Raw genomic sequence first — 22,781 nt, 5'->3', positions numbered from 1 at the left:
GAACACTAATTACTTAGCCAGGCCGTACCCATATAGGCCTCATGGTTGTGCTGTTTTGCCAGGTTACAGGCTCCAAGAACCGGTCCTTAGGATCCCACACAAGAACATACACAAACCCTGCTGTATAGCTCCACCACATATTAGCCATCCAGTTGGGATCCCTAAATTCAAGTTACTACAAGATTATCAATTCTCCCAAGTACTTGTTCCATAGTTATTAATCAAAGTTCATAATGATTCTAATCCATGACTGCACTAGCATGACTACCCTTTTACAGGACCAAAAACCCCAAAAAGGCTACAAGGAAAGGCCATACAAATTCTAGTAAACCCTATTCATGGGATTCAAAATTAGACAAGCATGCAACTAAGGAAAAGTAAACTATAATGATCTATGGTTAAATCAAGGTGATCAAGGACACTTGCCTTCGTAAGTTGGCTGCTCAGAACCTTCGAAAACTTGGTCTTGAATGCTGGCACTCTGCTCTCCTCCTAAGCCGAAGAACACACCGGAAAGAAATAACAAAACAGCTAAGCACAACACACTAAACAGGAGAAACTAACTCTAAAAAGGCTATGAACGGAAAGTACACGCAGCTACGATCTCGGGGGCGCGAAAATCACCTAAATCGGAGGTCATATGGAAAAGTTACACTAATTCTACTCTACAGGGGCTTTTCTGAAAGTTTGCAGGGACTAAATTGTAAAACAGATAGTTCTAGGGGCTTAAGTGCAAAGTTCAGGGACCTAAACATAATTACCCTAAAATCCAGGGGCCTAATTGCAATTATCCTATAGTCCAGGGCCAAATTGCAATTATCCAGAACTATCTAAGGGCCTATATGCAAAAACAGTGAAGCCTAGGGGTCTCCTTGCAAATCTCCCTATTTTCCGAGAATAGGTGGAATTCTTTTTATACTGAAAATCCTAATTAATGCGCAATGCTGACGTCACAGGCTGACTGGGCTCTGACTGGGCATCCACTGCTGACTGGGCTCTGCCACGTAGGACAGGGACATCCACGTGGCGCGCTGACGTGTCTCTGCTGCTGACTGGGTTTAAGAGGGACACGTGGCGGCTTTCTACTGGGTTGCGAAAGGGTTCAAAGGGGATCCGACGGCTGAGATTGATTGGGGGAAAAACAGGCCGGCGGCGATCGGAACACGGCGGCGCCGCCTCGGATCTCGCCGGAGGATCGCCGGAGATACGCAATCTAACGCTACCGACCGCCAACTCTTCGGGAAAAAGGCGCAACCGAACGGGGAGGGCACGGGGAAGCTCACCGGGGGCTTGTCGACGGCCGGGGAGGTCTTGACGGCGACGGGCGACGACAATGGCGGGCGGCGGCGCTCGGAAGTCGACGGGGACCCGGCTGCGACGGCGGAGGGGCGAAATCGACGGGCGCGGAAGCTTCCTGGGAGACATAAGGTGCCGGAGGGGGGGTTAGCTGACCGCGGGAACCACCGGGCGATGCTAGCGACGGAGGAGGGCGGCGGCGCTTACCGGCGAGCGGAGAGAACTCGGTCCGGCGGTGGAGATGCGTCGGCGAGCAGCAAAACGAGTTCCTCCCGCTACTGCGAAGCTGGCGACGAGCTCGGACGCGGCGGGGAGGGCTTGGCGCGGCGGATGGCTCGGCGACGGCGGCGGCTATGGCGCTCGGCTTTCTCGGGTTCTTGCACGTGTGCAGGGGGGAAAAGGCGGTGCTGCTGGGTTATATAGGCGAGGCAGGCGCGGGCTGTTGCGGGGCGCAGCGCGTAGGGCGGACGGCGCGACGAAATCGGACTCGGCGCGCGGTAGTTCGGGATCGGTTTGGATACGGGCGCGGGTTGTTGCGGGGCGCGGCGGAGACGACAGAGCTGACGGGCAGGTCCCACTGGGCAGCGGCGCGCGCGCGGGGTGGGCTGGGCTGGAAGCAGATGGCGCTGGGCTGGGCTGCGGAGAGAAAACGGGCGTCACAACGATGGTGGTGCGGAAGCCCCTGCCCCTCCCTGCCTGCCATGCCTCGCGTTTGTTTTGTCTTGCGAACTGAACTGCCGGTGGGAGAGAGAGAGAAAGAGGACAGAGGGGGTGGGAAAGGGAAAGTTTAGGCCCCATTTGAAATGGAGGATTTTTTCCCATTCATATGAAAATTGAACGGATTCTTGTGAATTTTTTATGAAATTCCTATGTTCTAAACGGTACCTTTGATAAATCTTGAGAAAATAATGTAATGGAGGACACAACGCAATGCAACGTGCGTGTGTACGGTAACAAAGGAAAAACTAGTACAGCAAATATACTCTATTCAAGTGTAAGACTATCTCTAACATTTTTTTTATTTTGTTCTCTTTCAATTCACTTTTTCGTTCTTATTTTTTTATTTTTTATTTATCTTCAACAGTTTCTATTCGAAAGGATTCATCAAGAAAAATGAGAGAAAATTCCGTTACGAAGTGAATGATCTTAGAAATCTTTTAATAAAGAGAATTATAAAAAAACTGTAAAAGAAAACTATTAAAATATTAAAAGAAAAAATCTCTTGATAAAAAGATCTTGAATCGCCAAACAAATCCACCTAAAAGAAAGGGCGAACGAAACGGTAGGAACCCCAGACCGCATCGCATGCGCTGCTTTGCTTGGGATTCTCTCAACCCGTCCGTTTGGCGGGAAGCCATTGCTTTACACGTTCTCTCCCTACCCTGTGTGGTTTGTGTCCTCTGCAACTGCTCCTCTTCCTCTACCAGTTATGGAGAGTTACCAACCACAACCATGGGAGGCCCCTTCCTTTGTCCATGAATGGAATGAAATGAAATTAAATTCTATGCTTATTTAATTTAATTTAATTTGATCTGGTTTCTCTCATCTTCTAATCCTAAAAGGCAGCCAAACAATTCATTCGGTCTCTCTTTTACTAGTAGTAGTTCATTTTCCATACCTTTTTCGTCAAGGAAAATTTATATTACCAGGTACCTTTAGTATAATATATCATTTGATCAGGAAGGGCTACTAGCTTATTTTATGCATGGTACTAGTACAAAACAAGACCACACATCTTAATTAGTGGAGTACAGCCTTTTAGGATTCCATTCCATTCTTTCCTTTTTCTTTTTCTCCTTCTTCTACCTATATTAAATTTGTAATCTTCTCTATGGACTAAAAACCTACTGCCTTCACTTCTACACTGCATCTACCAATCCTTTCTGCTTCTGCCTGCCTTGAGGTTAATTAAAAGATTTCACAAAAAAATTATTATGTAGCTGATATTATTATATATACGGAAAATTGCAAAAACCACCCCAAAAATCATTGATTTTGAGTCCTCCCTATAACCACTTTTGTTGCAAAAAACACACATACTATTTCGGCCTGGTTTGCCCCCCCCCCCTCCCTAATGCTTGTGACATACTCAATGGGCATTATTTTCACTTATGTGATATAATTGGATGATATCTTCCTACTTCTATATAGGTTCTACCTGCTAACCAATTGCAGTTATGAGTCTAAAGATACGCATCAAGTATCCGGATGCAATGATGAAACGACAATTGATGATGATAATTGTGTAAAGAATGAGTCACACAAACACATGACATCAAACCCAAAGCCACAAGGTATCATCGAGACATGCCAAATGATAAAAAATGAGTCCAAATCAACATGTCACATGAGTGGAGGGGGCAAAACCAAACAAATGCGAAATAACATGTGAACATTTGCAACAAAACGGTTATATGGTGATTTTTGCAATTTTCCCTTCTATATAAGAGGAAGTATCATGTGCACATATACATAAACTCAATCTTGTGTGTCGGATTCAATCAGAGTGGACCAAGTGAGAGGTGGGAATTCCATCATCCCACCAGAGCCGACTTAGGATGAATCCGACTTGGTGAAATGAAACATTTTAAAAGTGAGCCATCTAGATTGGAACCGATTGATCAAAATTTAGAGTCGGTGCACATATGATATTTTCTCTTTATATAAAGCTAGCTACTAGTACCAATAGTATGTATGACAAGTTGAAACCAGTTTATTGTTGTTGTTTCCAGGTAGGGATGGCAATCCTACCCTCGAGTACCGTGCTCGACGGGCACGGGGACGGGTTTGGGATTTTGCCCACGAGCACGACGAGTCAGGTACCTACGAGGTCACGAGATCGAACATGAGTATTACAATCCACCCACGGGTATACCCTTGAAATACACCCGACGACCCAACCCATATAAGTCCATCTAACTAACCCTATGTCTTCGAGCATCAGACGCCCCAGCCCCCAGCCGCCAGACCCAACTCCCTGACCACGCGCACCCACAGCTGCCAGCGCCCGTTGCCCCCAAGCCCTAGCCTGGCCGTCGCCCTTAGCCGACCGTCGTCCCCATCCGACCGCTGACCCTTCGTCCCTATCCAGCCACCGACCAGCCGTCCCTGAGTGTTGCCCCCAGCTAGCTATCGTCCCCATCTGCAGCCCCCCCCCCAGCTAGCCGAGTTCCAAGACCTACTCTCTCTCTCTCTCTCTCTCTCTCTCTCTCTCTCTCTCTCTCGTACTTCTAAGGTCTTAGCTCAAACTGTGTTCATTTCCTGTATCCATGTCTTAAATCATTGCACTGAATTGATGATATGTATGTCTTAAATTAAGAAATTGTTATGTAGGTAAAGGATAAACAAAATTGAGAGAGGGGGACAATAAAAATGTGATTGTTCAAATTGTTTGTATCGATATTCTTGCTACATGTCTGAGTTAATGAATCATTTTTTTGCTAAAGTGATAGTTCGGACTTCAGATATGTAAAATAGCATTCAATAGTAGAAAAATGCTAACTACAATTACTTTGAGATGGACTGATAGCTAGAATGTTTGCTGTAATATTGCTGCCTCAATGTTTGCTGTAATATGTTGACAGAGAGATTCCAAACTTGCTGGTCAAATAGCCGCGGGTAGCCCAGGAGTATTGGGTATCCAGCGCGTACGGATACAATATTTTACCTGTCACCCTTTACAGACACGGATTAGGTAACCTGATTCGAGTCTCTGATCAGATACGGATTTGCTTTGCCTGTATCCGATCCAATTTGTTGCCATCCTTATTAATTCCAGCGAGAAATCATCTCATGGCATGGGTTGCAATTGCATTGAGTTGGAGCCCAGCCCATGTTTGAGAGACTTGAACCCTAGACTAGTAGTAGAATAGCGGCGGGTCTGTTCCTCGCCCTTCTCCTCCCTGACGTCTCCCCCTCCATCCCGACTCGTGCCCCGGACTAGAGGGATCCAGCACCGCCGGATCTGGCCTCCTCCCTCAGCCCCCAACTGATTCCACCTGTCCCGCCAAGCAAAGGTACCTCCTCTGTTTGCCCTTGCTCCTCTGAGATGTGGATGATGACATGATTTGTGCTACGATTAGGAGTCGATTTTAGTTCACATAAACAATACTAACATTCGCCTTCATGTCCTGCAGTTCTCATCGTCTGAGTCTAACGATGGCGGGATTCAGAAGCCTTGCACCAAAGACAAGGAACCTGGTGGTGGCTGGGGGACTGTCTGCTTTCGTCCTCGGGGTCTACTACTACACCATGAGAGCGGTGGGAGGCACAGATGAGCTGCAGGTCGCAATCGACAAGTTTGAAGATATGAAGAAGAAGGATGCCGGAAACTCCTCCAGCGCAGGATCCTAAAGACATGCTTTGATTTTGGCCCCTTATGTTTTCTGAGCTCAACTTTCATCACAGGTTTTGCCCAAGACCATGCTTCTATTATGTAATAAATAATGGGTTTGTGTTTTGATGAAAGCTGTAATATTTTGGTTCAAGTAGTGGTTGCAATAGTGGAAAATTTCCTGAAAGATGACAGCATGGATCGCAAGGTTCAAGTAGTGGTTGCATTTTTCAGTCTGCTTGCAGCCATATGCTTCTGTAACATGTTCCTCCATGATGTGAATAAGCAAGCGTAGGTGGGTTTCCCCTGGCCTGTTCAGATGTATGTCTAGCGCGCATACCCGGCCCTGTCAGCGACTCCACTCGTGAAAAGCAAAGCCCCTTCTCCACCGATCAGAGCCATCCCCAAGTCCGGCCATTCTCCATCACCAGCTATTAGATCCCAACACAACACCGGCGCTCAAATCCCCAGCACCAGCGTCCCGTCCAGCCTCTCCAAGTCTGGCCATTCACCTCCCCACGGTACGGATTTGGTACTGATTTGAGGGAAAATTGGGAGTCTAATACGAGCACAACACCTGCGAATCACTCTTCTGCCGTCAACCATGCTAGTTAATTAGCACAACGACTAGGATTTTAGTGCTTATTTTAGGTACTAAACCATGCTACCTTGGAACGTTGCCTGATCGGATGCTATAGGAATTTTGCTAGTTTGTGTAGGCCAGCATCCAACTTGTCCGCCTGATCGAATGATGTAGGAATTTTGCTTAAGTTAACCTCTACTTTTGCTTTCAGAATGAGCAGTAGATAGCCATATAAATCATAAATTCAATCTCCTTTTCGTAATCTGTTTTGTATACCTACAGCCAACCTGTTTTGTATTCCTAGTTGATTGCAGCCAATTTGAAATTTCTTGGTCATGGAATAGTGTCAAACGCTTGCATGGTACACTTGCTTTATGCCTCAAAAAATACAAACTGAATCTTGCATGCTGAAATGTAACTTTGGTGTTGCATGTACATATTTTCTTGTGAACTTATGCTTTACAAGTTCCAGCATTGCAAGATTGATATAGGTCTCAACATATTTTGCAATGCGCAGCAAAAAGAGATGATCCAAAACTGAATGTGCTTGACATGATGTCTTTTGTGAACTTATGCTTTACAAGTGCGCTGACTTGTGCTTGAGAAATTGGTAACTTTGTTCGGTTAGGAGTAACCTGAAATATGGCTGTGGATATCAGAATGTATATGTTCATTCAGAGTAGTTCAGTTAGGAGTAACCTGAATGCATATCTGTCAGTGAATGGAAATAATCCCAGTTCTGAATATCTGAATTCATATGTTCTGCATATCAGTTCTGCACATAGCACTTCAGTAGAAATAAGTTTTGGTGTTTAGTAATAGTCCTTTTTAGCAAATTCAAAGTATGATTAGTCAGCTGAATCTATGCACATGTATAGCTTTCGTGCAATACAAAACAGATGCCAAGTTCGTAGTATCTATGCGCATGTATGTCAACAAACAATGCTCCAAATTTTGAGAATGTTTCTACAAAACCTTGACAAGTACAACCCTCCAGCAAACTGTTTCTATATGTCTGAATTATGAACACAAACAATAGTTTCCATGGATTCGGTTAGTAATTTCTGATCATGACATGTTTTTTTCGATGGATCACAACAACCCATGGATTATAGTAGTTGATTTGCTATCATGAAAATGATTTATTTTGTACTTTTGTATAGATGGAAACAATTGAAAAGACCAAGAAAACGGTTGCGAAATGGGATGCATTTGCCACTAGAGTTTTCATTGAAATATGTGTAGAAGAAGTGCTAGCCAAAAACACACCACATGGTTGCTTAACAATAAAGGCTATGCTAACCTAATGGCCAAGTTCAAAGAACGCACATGCAAAGATTACTCATGTTCTCAAATGAAGAATAAGTGGGACTCCTTGAAGGGTGAGTATGTAACATGGAAGACATTGAACATCTATGCGTCCGGGTTAGGACGAGATCCTAAAACTGATACAATTGCTGCAACAAATAAGTCATCATACTTCTCAGGGGCATTCTAGTCTTTTCACACTCAGAACAGACAATCAACCATATGAAAAGCAGGACTGTCAAACGGCCAGCTTCTCCAGCCAGCAGATTCTCAAGGTAGTTAGCTTCTCAGAAAAACTCATCAGAAAAAACTGTGCCAAATAGGGCCTAAGACGCAGCCCGTCTAGTCTCCTCCTCTCCTATCCTCTCATTATAAATAAATTATTAAGAAATGAACCCTAAGTAATAAAAATAATAATCGGATGATAGGGTAGGCATTGCCGAAAAAGAAAAACAAGTCGATACAGCAGAGCAGAGAAGAGGCCGCCATGGTGCTCAGCAACGTCGCCATCCTCGTCGGCTCCGGTCGCTCCCCTTCCCTCCAAATCCCATCCGCTATTCAATAGACCTCTGGATTTTCCTATTAGTTTTTGATGTCTCAGTCACTCAGATCTGAGAGTTGATTTTTGGCCGGTATCTAACCAAATTAGATAGATGTGTGTTAATCGTCAGTGAATATTATTACATTGTTGTTTCTGTTGGTACGGATTTTTGGATATGTGACATGTTTAGTGCTTGTTGCAGATCTCTTTATTGGAATTAATTTTTTTATTCGTACCCGTGAACATACATGATCAATAACTTGTGTTCCTCTATAGTCTATAAAGTTCTGATTAACGTCCTTGAATAATGAACGTCTTATTCTTACCTTCTCCTTTTGTAGGACTTGGTGCATACACTACAACATCAGTTGTCGTTGCTGGGGTTATTGGCTATGCATACATAAAGTGGAAGGTAATATTTGATTCTTTTAGTTGATGAAAGAGTGCAGGTCATGGAGGACAAATACATCATATTAGATTATTGTAGTTCCTGCTAATGTTTATTATGTCATTCTAAGATCAAGAATATAACCGCATATTGTTAGAATCCTATATTATCACTTTGTGTTTGACTGCTGTCGCTAGTATTTAAAGTTTGCACATTAATTTGCAGGGCTGGAAACTTTCCGACATGATGTTTGTGACAAAGCATGGTTTATCTGATGCTTGCAACGTTGTTGGCAGCCAATTGGATCAAGTTTCAGACAGTGTTATTGTAAGCTTTTACTTACCGTTCCTTGCAAACAAAGTTGTAACTTACTCTCATTTGCACTAAATGCTGCACCCGAGCTGTGTTATGGACCATGGCATCAGGATCGTGTTATATTTTCGAATTTATTTTTATGTGTTTCAGCCATAACATATACATCAATTTCTGATTTTCTGTTCAGGTCACAAGGAAACACCTAGCTGGGAGGATTGATCGTGTGGATATTAGTTTAGATGAAACCCAGCAGATTATTGAAGGCACAAGGGATGAGGTTGGAACCTTGCTGCCACATACTATCTTCCTTTTCTGGTTTTGATGCATTTTGAAGTGAGACTGATGCAAAACTAATTGACTCGTAGGTCGCAGTCATCCATGGGGATCTAAGTGCATTCCAGGAGGATTTACAATCGGTTAATTTTGTAGTTCAAGGTCTGGTAGGCACCTTGTATGAAACACATTTCCACTTTATTTATTGAATATTATTATCATGCACTGATGCACATTCATGTATATCTCGCAGGAGTCAAAGCTGAGGCGTCTTGAATGTGCTCAGGTAAGGAGAAGTCATGGTGCCAACAATTTTTGCCCTCGATAATTTCTACATGTTCCTAACATTATCTACTTGAATCCTGTTAGGATCAAACGGTAGACGGAACACATCATTTGTGTGAGTTCAGCCGAAAAATGGGCGGTGGACATAATACATATGTTCTTCAGGCAAGTCACATAGCCTTTGTTAATTTTTATGGCATGTTGCTTATATGATTTGTGACTACTCCCACCTGGTGGGAGTGTTGTGTATTCCACCTTAGAGACTCATTCTGTAAAGGTGTTTTGAATTTCAGGTGCCATCATCCATTCCTGCAGAGCGAATCTTGAGGGTAAAAGAGTCAGACCTTTTCCAGCTTTGCCATAGTTTGAACTTTGAATAATCATTTGTTGACTATGTTTTCTTCCAACTTTTTCCACAGGCTACTTGTTTGCCTCGTCCTGCTCCTCGTCTAGCTCTGGAACCAGTGTCACCTGTACCTGAATGGCCTAGAGCAGAGACATCACAGGTTTCACCAGCAGCTGAATCGCCTAGAGCAGAGGCATCGCAGGTTTTCTTTGCTCGGGGTCTTGTGTATTTGGCTGATTGTATCTGCTGCTTTCATTCAATGATTTTAATCAGTTGTGCTTGACATTTGCACTGCAGGAGCAGCAGGGTGTTGTCAGCCGAACATCGTCGACAAGGGAAGGATCATCTGAGGCATCACATGTCGCCTCTTCCTCGACCGAAGCTAGCATGAGCACACGTAACCCGAGCTCGAGCCGATTTGGTTTTCTTAGGGCTTCTGCCTGTTGATTAGATGCCTTTTCCTTGCAGTTAGGTTGTGAGTCCCTTTTGTCCACAAATGCCGTTTGTAGAAACGAATGTCTCTGTATCTATCATCCCATCCAGGGCGATGGCAACATTTGTCAAAGATTTGCATTGGCAGTTCACTGAAGAGATTCCTTATGTTTGTGAGGAAAAGACATGGCATAGAACATTGCATTCGTGTCTGGACGATGACGCTTGAGTGTATCAGTATATACTTGAAGAGAAGTTGGTCTGGAAGATCACAGTGGTAGTAGTAGCGCAGAATATGAGGTTGGACGGCTGGGCGTTGGTTGCTTGGTAGTCACGTATTATGGTTGAAAAATCTCTCTTCACTATACTGGTGTCAATACGGTACGACACTTTTCTTTAGATAATTAAATAGAATTATCCCAGCCTCTGTATCACAACACATGGAACAAGGTTGTTTGGTTCGAGTGTTCAACTCGTCCAGCATATATGAGTTAGGATTGGGATGAGACCTATAATGCTACCATCATTCTTCTTCTTACTTCTTCTTCTTCCACAGTACAATGGTGGTTTTTTGTTGACACTAAGCAGCACGGCTTTGTTCTTTGTAAGTTTAATAACTCGGCATCAGTAGAACATCAATGAGTAGATGACTGGTATAGCATTATCATCTGCAGTGCAGGTTATATTGCAGGACTACTACAGTGGTACAGTAGTGGAAAAAAGAAAAGAAGATAGTAAATGGGCCGAATTGTCGATGGGCTGTAATTGCCTTTATTCTTCCAGGGAAGAGAAAAGAGAGCCCTGGTGGTAGTGAACTTGCAGTCGCCTCCCTCTCCTCCGCCGCGCCGCCTCCTCTAGAACCCTCCCCATGGCCGACGCCACCGCCGCCCTCTCAGGTTCCAATCCAACCCTCCTTTCTCTCTCTTGCTCTTCCTCTCAGCTTCGTTGAGTTTGATTCCATTCGACTGTCCTGGCAGCTCGGAGCAAGGTGCAAGCTTTCCTGGAAGCTGCACGCGCCGGCGACCTCGATTCCGTCAAGAGTTCGTGCCGAATTCGCCCTCTCTCCAATTCCTATGCGCTCCCGCTTCGATTTCGGTTTCAACGTCTGAACGGGACCTACTTGCAGAGCTCGTTGCGGCGCTCGACGAGGAGGGCAAGGGCGCCGCCGCCGTTGCTGCCGCCGTGCGGGACGCCAACAAGCGCACCGCGCTCCACTTCGCCGCACGCGAGGGCCGAACCGACGTCTGCGCCTTCCTCATCGACCAACTCGGCCTCCCCGTCGACCCCAAGGACGATGACGGTACTGCTACACATGCTTTACCTTTGCTTTTCATCCCAATAGAAATTCTACTTCACAGTGTTCAGATTGTACGCTTGCGTATTGGTTAGAGTGGCATCTGTATCTGCTACCTACCTGCTAATTAATAGTCATTCTCGTTCCTCGCCAGGTGAAACTCCACTCATCCATGCTACGCGGCAGGGCCATCTGCACACTGCACAGTATCTTCTTGACCATGGAGCCAATCCTTCAGTGGCTACTAGTCTTGGAGCCACAGCGCTACATCATGCTGCAGGAATAGGTAACATGGCTGCTCCATGCAACGTTAAATCAGTCACCAAATCATGTGACGATAAATAAATGTGTGAAAGATGTAACGTCTAGTTCAAATTGAGCAGGGAACATAGAGCTCATGAAGCTTCTTCTCTCCAAGGGAGTTGATGTTGAATCAGAAAGTGACGCCGGTACGCCCCTCGTATGGGCTGCTGGTCATGGACAACAGGATGCAGTCAAACTTCTGCTTCAACACAATGCTAAGGTACCCCGTCCATACATCCTCTTTCCCCTTACTGACCTTTTTGTCCCACCAAAATATTAATCCGAGTTTTCGGTTATTCTTTGAAAAACTCTTGATTATGTTGTGACGAATTTACATCGAACATAAGGTTAGCTACGCTTGCAATTCTTCTGACGCTGTTATTTGGTCTTAGTATTTATCTCTGCAATCTTTCTTTATGACTGCAACCCTCTCTCCTTGATTTAAACCAATGAACTACAAAAACATGTAGCAATAGTTTCTTTTTCAAGGAGAACAATTGGGCATATCCCTACTAAATATACTAATATAAACGTAAAATAGAGTTCAAGGTCTACAAGCCATAATCAAAAGTACAAAGGTCTACGAGACCAACAAATATCAGGGGACTATAATATAAACATCAAAGATGGTCAACTACTTATTTTGTATCCACGCCATTAAATGAGGCAAAAACTTCTTTGAAGCTCTTTCCTTTACCAAATGCCTGCCGATAGGGACATCTTCCATCTAAACTCTTTTGGGGGCACTATATCAAAGACGATACATATGTTTCTCTGGATCCAGATGTGGCAACATCCAAAGGTGACCACTTATTTTAAAACAACTTATGCAGCAGAAGACCCTTTTGCAGCCTCTCTGGAAGCTCAATAATTATTTTTCTGATTCGATTTCGATGTATATGACCTGAAGTTAGTTAGGCTTTCTTTAATGTTTGTAATCAGGCTAATTTGTCTTCAAAACCTTGTTTTGCAGCCAAATACTGAAACTGATGATGGTATCACGCCATTGTTGTCTGCTGTCGCTGCAGGCTCCCTTCCATGCTTGGAGGTTCTAATCCAGGTACAGTATAATTTGATGGGTAGAACACCTGTGTTTCTCTCATACTCTGTTTCCTTGTTTCATGTTGTGGCTTGGGCCACTGGAATTCGGACAAACATACACATGGTGACATGGATAAAACTAAACACATTTCTTGTGCCCCCTACTTTCTAGTCTTGCTTATATTGCTATAATGCAAATCATATTGCTTCTTTACCAGCATACAAAAGTCTTGAGAGCTGAAATGTTTCTTCTCTTCACTTTGTTCACTAAGCTGTTTCTATTATTTGACTGATATACTACACAGTGTTGTTCTATGTGCTTAGTTCTAGTACACCTGGTATCAACAATGCTTTCTACCTCAGAAACTAACTTAATAATCTGCAATATAGGCAGGTGCAGACCCAAATATCAGGGCTGGTGGAGCAACCCCATTACATATTGCTGCAGATAGTGGAAATATGGAAATAATCAAATGCTTACTTAAAGCTGGAGGTGACCCAAATACTTGTGATGATGTAAGTTGTATATTTCATGTTAAATTAGACAAGTAGTGTTATGCTGAAATGTCAATATCCAGGTTCATGCGATGCATTGACCGGTTTTAAAGATCCATAAGACGCAGTCGATCTTTTGCTCTTTGTATCCACACTATGTCAGCTAATACCACATATAACTTGATGGTGCAGTTGTGTCATAATTTCTTCTATTTTCATATTACAAAGTGTATTTTCATTGTAATTTTGGATTTTTTTTTCCATTTAACTGGATTGGGCAACTGCCTTTCTCTGGCTTTTGTCCAAACCTAGTGCGCTAAAAGTTAGTCTTTGTTGGGCGTCTATGCAGCTCTGTGCTGTACAATCACATGCTGTTAAATAGTGCCTGACTTATTATTGTTTTGTCATACAAGCAAGTGAAGTGAATATTTGATCGCCATTTCATTTCCTTCTACAGGATGGACTAAAGCCGATACAGGTTGCTGCTTTGAGAAATAACCGTGAAGTTGTAGAACTTCTTTTACCATTAACATCCCCAATTTCCGGTGCTTCAAATTGGAACGTTGATGGAATTATAGAATACACATTGTCTAAAGATGTTGAGGAAAAGGTACCACTTGAATCGCCTTTTTAAATATGCTGTATCATAGGTTCACTAGACCTCTTACATTGCAAATTCTCTGCCTAAACTAACTGTTGAATACATTTTGCAGGTCCAAGTAAAGGAAGCCACACCTCTGAAATCAGCCAGCTTACCCAGACCACAACTTGTTGAGGTGTGTCATGAACTCATGATCATATATAAATTGATGACAGCCAAGGCTTCTGTTATCTATAATAACAGTCAAAGCGGTAGACTTGATCTAACTGTTGATGTTAACATTTGAATTCTGACAGTACTTAACATATCTTGCAGGTGTCGTCAGACGCAAAAAGGAGATCCTTGGAAGCCAAATCAAGAGGCGACGATGCCTTCCGAAGAAAAGATTACCTTGTAGCAGTAGATGATTATACACAGGTAACTAAGAATCAAAGAACCTTTCCACATTGACAGCTACAGTATAGAGCAAAACAAAATCAACTCTTGAATGAGAGTTCTAAGTCTACCTGAGATCTGAGTGTTGAGTGCCATCCCAAGTCAGCCTTCCTTTACTATGTTTTCAGGCTACGGAGTTGGATCCAAATGATGCCACAGTGCTCTCGAACAGAAGCCTTTGCTGGCTGCGGGCAGGGCAAGCTGAGCGTGCCCTGGAGGATGCGAGAGCCTGTCGAGCATTGCGGCCAGATTGGGCGAAAGCTTGCTACAGGGAAGGTGCGGCGTTGCGCCTGTTACAGGTTTGTGACATTCAGAGATGTGATGTGTTTGAGAATTCACCCCCCACTTGTTTATCTTTAGACGATGACATATATATGATGTGAGATGTGCCCTTGTGGTAACCCTGGCAGAGGTTTGATGAAGCCGCAAATGTGTTCTATGAAGGCGTGCAACTTGAACCGGAGAACAAAGAGCTTGTCAGCGCGTTCAGGTAGAATCATTTCCTGTCTGGAGAGCATGTCTTTCGTTGGAGCTGTGCTATGCTTTGTTGTTCTGCTCTTTAATCTTTTCTCTCATCATCATCAAACAACAGGGAGGCTGTTGAAGCCGGGAGAAAGTTCCATGGGACGGACAAGCCAAATCCAACACGATGAGGCCATGAAACAGGAGGAACTCAAGTTGTACTTTGACGAGGAGCTCAAGTTGGACGAGCAGGAATTTTTTAAGTGTAGCCCCAGTTTGATGAGATGATGTTAAGGAACTGAAGTTGGACGACCAGGAATCCAACACAATTTGTTTTGTGGGGGAGGGAAAAGGACTGAAACTGGTGAATTTGACAAATTTTGTGATATGGTTTTGCCATGTTTCGGTTAGGCAGTAAGTTTTCAGTTTTCACGATGAGTGAAAAACATTTGAGCACAGGATGGATGCACCGATGTAGGCTTGATAATTCATAAGTATCGAGACCTCTAAAAAAAATTCGTATCGAACCAAATTTATCATGCTTGGTCTAAAGAACAGCAGCGATTAGGAAAGGGAAGGCTCCAGAGTACCAAACCACCACCGAAGAAGCATTCTTCCCCATCCTGTCTACAACTACATGTTGGTTGAGTCCTTGCTCCTGCCCGACGGCCACGCCTCCTTCCAGCAGCAAAATGCGCAATGATCTTGCTACATGTTTTTAGGTTTTTTATTTTTTTGGATGGACCTGTACATGAATAAGTCATCAATATATCATCATTTCACCTGTTGCTAACCTGAATATACTTACAATTCAGTTCCATGTTCTTACAAGTTAGTTGTATGGCTTTAGAGGCCAGTCTTATATAAATACTAGTATCAACCCGCGCTTTGCTGTGAAAGAAATTTTTGTCTTCCCATCCTTAAAGCAAAGTCCGAAGAAAAAATCAACTATTTTTTCTTAAGTCTAATATAAGCTTGCCGAGAGATGTTTTTAGGTCATATTCTATGTTGTTTCGAAGTATGTATTAGCAACATTCCGATTAATTTGATTCTAAATTTAAACATAATGAATATAACTCAACCATCATGATATATCATACTATACATGAACATGAGCATTTTAATGTAAAGTAAAGCATGAAAGGTGCTACTCATATTCATAAATATATCACATATGACAATCAACTACATAAGACGGGATAACACAAGAAACATAAGAAACATATCAACATATGTCAAAATAATTGATGAGCTCTCAGTGTAGGTTACCGAATTAACAGCCATCCAACGTGAATAGCTTATATAGGTCAGCAACAAGAGAGACAATACCAAATCAATGTTCTAGATTGCAATCAACAAGTTTAAGGTCTTAATTATCATACAGTTAAACTATTAGCATAAAACTATTGTACCACATGACTGAGGATAAAAAATGATTAAAATTTTGACGAAATCTCACAAATTTCTATCTTTTCACAGGTGAATGGAAAAAATTCTAAAACGAAATTGAAATCCCCGATCAATACTATCTGCTGGTTTGATTACAAACCAAGAAGGATGGATAGATAGATAGATAGTTTTAAAATGAATGTATGAACGAGTGACATGGCTATGGATAGAGTACATTGGATGGTTGTTGATGCATCTGCATCTGCATGTAGGTTGAGTTGAGCTAGCCACGGCATTTGTTTATCGCGGAGCAGCCGCGCGTGTAGGAGTTGGCCTCCTGGGGAGGACCCGGCGCCTTGGGGCAGTTGCCCATCGCCTCGCACGTGATCCTCGCCTCCTTCTCCTTCATGGCGCGCCCCGCCGCCATCACGGTTTCCTCCTCTGCTGCTGCGGTGGCAGCCTCCATTGATGCAGCCAGTAGCACCGCCACCAGCGCCAACGCCAGGATGCTCCTCAATGCCTTGGCCATCGCCATGTACAGATTGAGAGGTAGATGCTTCTTATTGCTTCATGCAGTGAATTCTTTCTGTGGTGAAAGAAATCTCTTCTCTTATTATAGGCGCCTAACAGTAGGGGGCCGGTGTATCTAAAAAAAACTCATCGGCTATCTTTAGTGAGCAACCACAATTAGCGCTGCAATTCTCCTTTTCTCTCTCTCTCTGACCTTTGACTTTTGATTTCTGCCACAATTTCCCCTCCTAGCAATATAATTCAATTTGCTCTTTTGCAACTAGAGTATGTCGTTACCACTCTGCAGGCTTTGGCTTGCTGATGAACGGACTGCAAGGTAAGATTTCAGTACTAGCTACCCGGTGACATCTGAATTGTTATAAAAGAGAAGGCCAGAAAACAACACTTCATTTTCATGCTTATGTGGTATGTAATCATTGTGAAAAGCCAAATGTACAGATCGGGGGAGAGGCCTAGAAAAAGTTGACGTCGCATCGCATCATCGCATGCGGCCCTCCCTCCGTTTCCCTTTGTCTGTCCATCCTTTAAAGGCCAAACAAGTTAATTAATAGGTTCTTAATACGGGTTACGAGTTAATAGCTATCCAACACTATACTACGGTAACTCCAACAGACTCAAAAAGTCACTCCTAAAAACCCCGTACAAGAAGCCCTCCCAGTATCGCTACACTCTCAACAGACTCTCAATATCTAACTCTCTATATCCCAACGGTTATCTTTTTAAACGGCTACAATTCAAACCGCGATATTTTCAACAAATATTTTTAAACATATAAATAATCAACGGTTATTTTTAAATGAAAATTTTTCGAACGGCTGTTCACAACGGCTATATTTAGAGTTAATAGCCATCCAACGCTACACTAAGATCATCAATCAGTGTGACAGTCTCAAGCACAAGTTCTAAATTAAATTCAATCAGTTTAATGTCTTTTTTACTAACAATTAACCTATCAAGAAGTAAAAATATTTAAATCAATATAATTGAACATAATTTAACAACATTATTTACTCACAGTGACAAATTGTAAAACAAAGCTATAAATAGTAATTAACACAACTACAGCCTAGAGTTGTCCTATACTGTCACATTAATCTCACTTAGCCCACTTTCATCATCTAGCAATATACCCACCAATACTAGTATACAATTTACTCCCAATAACAGTACAAAATAGATATAGACACAATACTAGTCCCATGTCACATTTCTTTCTGTCCACCATCTGTACAATATTCTCACCTCAAAATTTTCTTTGGGAGTTACATGAGATAAAATTTCAGTCATTATGTAAAAAACAGATAAAGAAGATACGAAATGAGTGACAGATCATGTTTTGATCCGTCACTAATGATAAAAGTGACAGATACTCGTCACTTATGACTTATCATAAGTGACGGGTCAGTCATCCTAAGTCACTCAAAGGTGATAGATCGTAGTTGTGACCCGTCACCTATTACGACTCATAAATGACAAGTGATCCTAGCCAGTCATTGATGACAGGTCACAATTTGACATGTCACCAATGGATAACTAATCAGTGACGGGTCATCCTAGCTAGTCATTAGTGACGGATCAAGTTGTGATCCATCACCAATGACTTGATCAACACATAGAGCTATCATTTCATGTATTATGTGTATATATATACACGTAAGTATTCATACATATATTTAAATTTATGTAGATATATATACACAATATTTTTCTCTATGTAAAAGTGCATGTACATACACTCATATATATGTATAGTAGGCCAAAAAATTTATTTTCCTTTTATTTTTCTCTTATTCTTTTCTCACCTCAGCAGTACTAGAATATGAATTATTGTACAATTTTGCACAAATTTGATGTAAGGGGTGGCGGCTATGGACACAAACGCGCGCTCCGAAAATGATGCAGAAACTTTTGGGGGCGAGAACTCAATCTTCCAAGCTGTTTTTAGTCTCGAAAAATTATCCGAACCCAACAAAGTAGGGGAGAAACGGATGTAACTTTTTCTATAGATGCATTAGAGTAAAAAAAACGTCGAAATCAGAGTTCGTATGTAAAAATTATACCTTTTTTACTAAAAGCACTCCGAGTTAACATTTCGAGAAAAATATCATTGGTGACAGATCATAACTGTGACCTGTCACTTGCGACCTTCGACAACGAAGGTTAAAAATATAACATAACCGATTTCTATCACAAGCACTTGATAGTTGGGGTGGTAAGGGTTGCGCGCGAGGTTAAAAGGATAACGAAATATGTTTGAAAATAATGTGGATTGGGCATATACGATGTGCCATGTCTTAGGTGGCTCTCGGGTGATTTTTTTTTTTACTTTTTTCGTGTCTAAAAAGTGCGAAACAGGTTCATCAGTCATAAATAACGGATCACTGTTATAACCCGTTACTTATGTTCGGTTATAAGTGACGGATCAAGTTATGACACGTCACTTATGAATACATTGGTGAAGGGTTTGTATCCGTCACCCATAACAACTCATCAGTTACGCGTTCGGAATGACGGATGCGGGACCCGTCATCCATCAGGGTTATCACCCATCACTCATGTCTCTTTTTCACGTAGTGAGTATTACTAATTGTAATTTATTATTGACGAAACTGTTTAGTGGGAGAAAAAGAGATAAAAAAAAAAGACACATTTCCTGATGCCATGGATCATTGTCAAAGTGAGATGCGCAGAGAGAATTGAAAGAGATGTTGCAGCCCTCCAATCCATGCGTACGTTGTCCATCCATCATTCAAAAAGAACAGGGGGTACGTGCGTCTTGCTTGAGACTGACTCCACTCGGCCTGCTCTTATCTTCAGACAACCTAGCTATTACCGTACCATTTAGTGGTGAGAAGAATATAATGTTTCTTGTTGTAATAATGCATCTCGAGGAGGAGAGATGTATGCATGCACTCCTAGTTTACTGGTCATGTCATTTGTGTCATCTATCAATGCCTGGATAACAGCATGTACTTACCACTTATGCAACAAATTAAGAAGAACACAAGGCAAAGTTTTCGATGGTAGTGGTTGGATGGACAATGCTGAATGAAGTTGATCGATTATGATCGGTGTGGGGGCTAACATGACCTAACCAGATGGATCATATCGATCAGCCTCTACCTGTCCTGTCCTGTCCTGTCCTGTCCTGTCCTGTCCTGTGTATAAGGTAGGCAGGCAGGCAGGGTTGATCAGTCTCTCATCTGGAGTAACATGCATTTGGGGCATTATTTAATTAGAGTTTCCCTGCGTGTGATTGGTTATATTCCTGTAACTTATTGAATATAATTAGCAGTCTGTTAGCATTTGACACGTCAGAGCGAGGTTACATATACAAAATTAACCCTAACCAGATATAGATAATTGCGGTAGGCTCAAGACTCAGTCGAAGGATCACATGTAGACGACATTCAATGTGCTGATCACTAGCAGCTAGTATATACTTACTATACATGACGACGACATGCTACTCTTTACATGTATGTATTGTAAACCAATCAACATAGCAAGTAGCTAGTGGCAAAACAAGAAGTTATACAAAGCTCAGGGCAGGCAGGCATGCCGCCGGAGGAGTCAGGATTCAGATGCATGCACAGAAAGAAACGATGAGGAAGAAGGAAAGAAACAGCACTGTACTAAATAGCTTAATTGATTAGCTAGCTGGGCAGGCAGACGATGAGGATTGGATGGATGCATCAACAAGTGCTGCCATTGAATTGGAGGAGTAATGGAATCAGCTAGTCGGTGGTGATGTGTACTCCGACGACGATGACGAAGAGGGTGATGAGCGCGAAGTAGATGATGGTGTGGACGAGGATGGACACGGCGCTGGTGTGCAGGTTGCCGAACTCGACGAAGTGGTGGCGCCCCGGGAGCTGGATGAGCAGCCCCGGCGAGAGGAGCACGAACAGCACCACCGCGATCACCACGGGGCCCCAGTCAGACATCCTCTCTGCTCGATCTGCTTCTCGCTACAAGCTAGGCAGCCAAGCAAGCAGAAATTAAGGAGGATCGATCTCTCAGTGCAACTGCAAGCAGGAGGTCATCATCGACTCCAGGCGACCTCTCGCTTGTGTTGTTTACCTATTCTATTTGAATTGATACACTACAAGATTTTATTGTTGAGCAGATGGTGTGGTTTGGTGCTCACATTTATTTGATGATTGCAATTTGTTTGGTGACGCTTCGCTTTCGTTCCCTTCCATCCACATACTCCGCTGAACACCTAGCTAGTGGAGTACTATTTTCTTTTCCCTAATAACACCACATGTACTTCTTTACTCTACTTGTTTAAAAAACATGAAATTTTTTAATTCAACCTTACCAATCGTCATCGGTCGTCAACGTTGTAATTTTGATGATTAGGCGCTGGATGGAGTCACCAGATGACTGCTACAAGATTACTTGCTTCGTCACTAGCTTCTTACTACCTAATTGATCATTACTAACAGACAGTGAGAGCGATCGAGGTCTCTCTGGACATCTCTTCATCATGCTACCTATGCATGCCGAGGTCTCTCTCGTTCTCAAGATTGCATAATCAATCTACCTTTTTCTTTTGGGAAAACGATAGAATATTCCTGAAGCAAGGCAAGTATGTGTGTGTGTGTGTGTGTATCCAGTGCACAAAAAGACTCTGGTGTGGAGTCTGGGATGGTTTCGCTTTCCATCAATTAATAAGGAAAAAGAAAAGGTGCAGTCGATAGACAAAAAACAATCCTTTTGTGGAAAGGCACCATATTTCTTTCGCAACCTAAAGTAAAGCCACACAGCAGTCAATATATCGACTGATTTGATGCCTGAATATGCTGCAGCCGTTCAAAAGACAAATCGAATAGATAGATAGGACCCAAATTAAAAAAAGAAGAAGTGGAAGAAGAAAAGGCAAAATGTTTTTTTTCCTCAAGAAAACCTGTACTGAACCTTTTTCTTGGCAACACCAAACCAACCAAATCGTCACAGTAAAACAAGGAATCATCTTACAACATTTTGTGCTTAATTAATCAGTTAGGCTCTTCAGCACAAGAGTACACTAAAATAAACTCTTCAATTCGTTAAAGCAAACAATTCATTATGTATGTTGTACCCTGCTGGATTTGAGCCTTGCATACAGCACCACACATGTAAAGCAAGAGCTATCTGCTCCTGCTCGTGGTTGGAGTTGGATGCAGGAAGGACGTTGATGTTTACTTGCTTGTACTGTGTTCATAATGTTTCGATTTGTTCTCTTCTTGCGCTTTCACATCCATCCATCCATCCATCCTAGCTAGCTAGCTTGTTAATTATGGCAGCAAACATCGATCGCCAAAAAAGAAACACAAGAAGAAGAAATTAAGTTGCAACCGATCGATTTTCTTTTGATCAGAGGAAGCTATGGTTGGCATGCATGTAAACTCGAACAGAAATTAGCTAGTTAAAAGAAAATTCAGACAACTCCATAAATAATATATAAGGCATTTGATGCATGATACCTACCAAAACCCAAAATTAATTACGAAAAATACATACACGCGTGTTCGCATGTCTATGGGTACAGTAAAGCTGGCCAAGAACCAAATTAAGGAACATGCATCGATTTTGATTATCCATACCATACATACAGGCCTTTGATTTTTCTCAAGAAATTAAAGGAACGCAAAGGTGGATATGCCTTGATATATATAAAAGCTGCAGGTGCGTATATACATGGAGCAAGTGAAGTGAAGCCACCTGATTGATCATCCATCATCATCGGGTAGCACAGATGGATCCTGCAGCAGTACTAGTACATAGTCTTAGGAGCTTCCCAGCTGGATTTGGACGCCGATGGCGATGAGGAAGATGGCGTCGAGGGCGAAGAAGAGGATGGTGTGGACGAGGATGGAGGCGACGCTGGTCTGGAAGTTGCCGAACGCGATGGGGCGCGACTTGGCGGGCATCTGGAACAGCAGCCCCGGCGACAACAAGATGAAGAGCACGAAGGAGATGAACACCGGAGCCCAGTCCTGCATCTTCTCTGCTTCGATCGATGGATCGATCTTGCTGCTGCTGTTGTTTGTTGCTGCTGCGAGCTACCTAGATATAAGGTTGCAACTGGGGCGGGCTGCAGGTGTCTGCACCCCGTCCGCAACAGCCGCGTGCTTTTTGTGGG

The 22,781-nt window shown here is 42.8% G+C and overlaps 5 protein-coding genes across 5 annotated transcripts; 3 read left to right on the top strand and 2 right to left on the bottom strand.

Annotated features, from left to right (window-relative positions):
* Positions 1-1,082: 1,082 nt before the first annotated feature.
* Positions 1,083-1,999, bottom strand: LOC133884959 (uncharacterized). Its single transcript, XM_062324575.1, has 3 exons — positions 1,818-1,999; positions 1,504-1,703; positions 1,083-1,414 (listed from the first exon to the last, which is right to left on the bottom strand). The coding sequence occupies exons 1-3, from the start codon at positions 1,997-1,999 to the stop codon at positions 1,083-1,085; spliced, it is 714 nt and encodes a 237-aa protein (XP_062180559.1).
* A 3,116-nt stretch (positions 2,000-5,115) lies between these two features.
* Positions 5,116-5,941, top strand: LOC133884475 (uncharacterized). Its single transcript, XM_062323905.1, has 2 exons — positions 5,116-5,312; positions 5,433-5,941. Exon 2 carries the CDS (start codon positions 5,455-5,457, stop codon positions 5,647-5,649), a length of 195 nt encoding a protein of 64 aa, XP_062179889.1. The 5' UTR covers positions 5,116-5,312; positions 5,433-5,454; the 3' UTR covers positions 5,650-5,941.
* LOC133884958 (uncharacterized) lies at positions 5,826-10,283 on the top strand. The gene is made up of 11 exons (XM_062324574.1): positions 5,826-5,843; positions 5,961-6,150; positions 8,403-8,473; positions 8,675-8,776; positions 8,952-9,041; positions 9,130-9,204; positions 9,291-9,323; positions 9,407-9,487; positions 9,616-9,651; positions 9,742-9,870; positions 9,966-10,283. Exons 1-11 carry the CDS (start codon positions 5,826-5,828, stop codon positions 10,113-10,115), a joined length of 975 nt encoding a protein of 324 aa, XP_062180558.1. The 3' UTR covers positions 10,116-10,283.
* A 570-nt stretch (positions 10,284-10,853) lies between these two features.
* LOC133884474 (uncharacterized) lies at positions 10,854-15,145 on the top strand. The gene is made up of 13 exons (XM_062323904.1): positions 10,854-10,996; positions 11,078-11,140; positions 11,227-11,400; positions 11,549-11,680; positions 11,778-11,917; positions 12,671-12,757; positions 13,129-13,254; positions 13,691-13,843; positions 13,947-14,009; positions 14,150-14,251; positions 14,398-14,568; positions 14,680-14,759; positions 14,862-15,145. Exons 1-13 carry the CDS (start codon positions 10,969-10,971, stop codon positions 14,920-14,922), a joined length of 1,380 nt encoding a protein of 459 aa, XP_062179888.1. The 5' UTR covers positions 10,854-10,968; the 3' UTR covers positions 14,923-15,145.
* Positions 15,146-19,976: 4,831 nt separating this feature from the next.
* On the bottom strand, positions 19,977-20,787 carry LOC133885646 (uncharacterized). Its single transcript, XM_062325380.1, has one exon. The coding sequence runs from the start codon at positions 20,596-20,598 to the stop codon at positions 20,389-20,391; it is 210 nt and encodes a 69-aa protein (XP_062181364.1). The 5' UTR covers positions 20,599-20,787; the 3' UTR covers positions 19,977-20,388.
* Positions 20,788-22,781: the final 1,994 nt, after the last annotated feature.

The sequence above is a fragment of the Phragmites australis genome, chromosome 11 (assembly GCF_958298935.1).
Source record: "Phragmites australis chromosome 11, lpPhrAust1.1, whole genome shotgun sequence".
Lineage (NCBI taxonomy): Eukaryota > Viridiplantae > Streptophyta > Magnoliopsida > Poales > Poaceae > Phragmites > Phragmites australis.
This window is presented reverse-complemented; position numbering and strand designations above follow the sequence as displayed.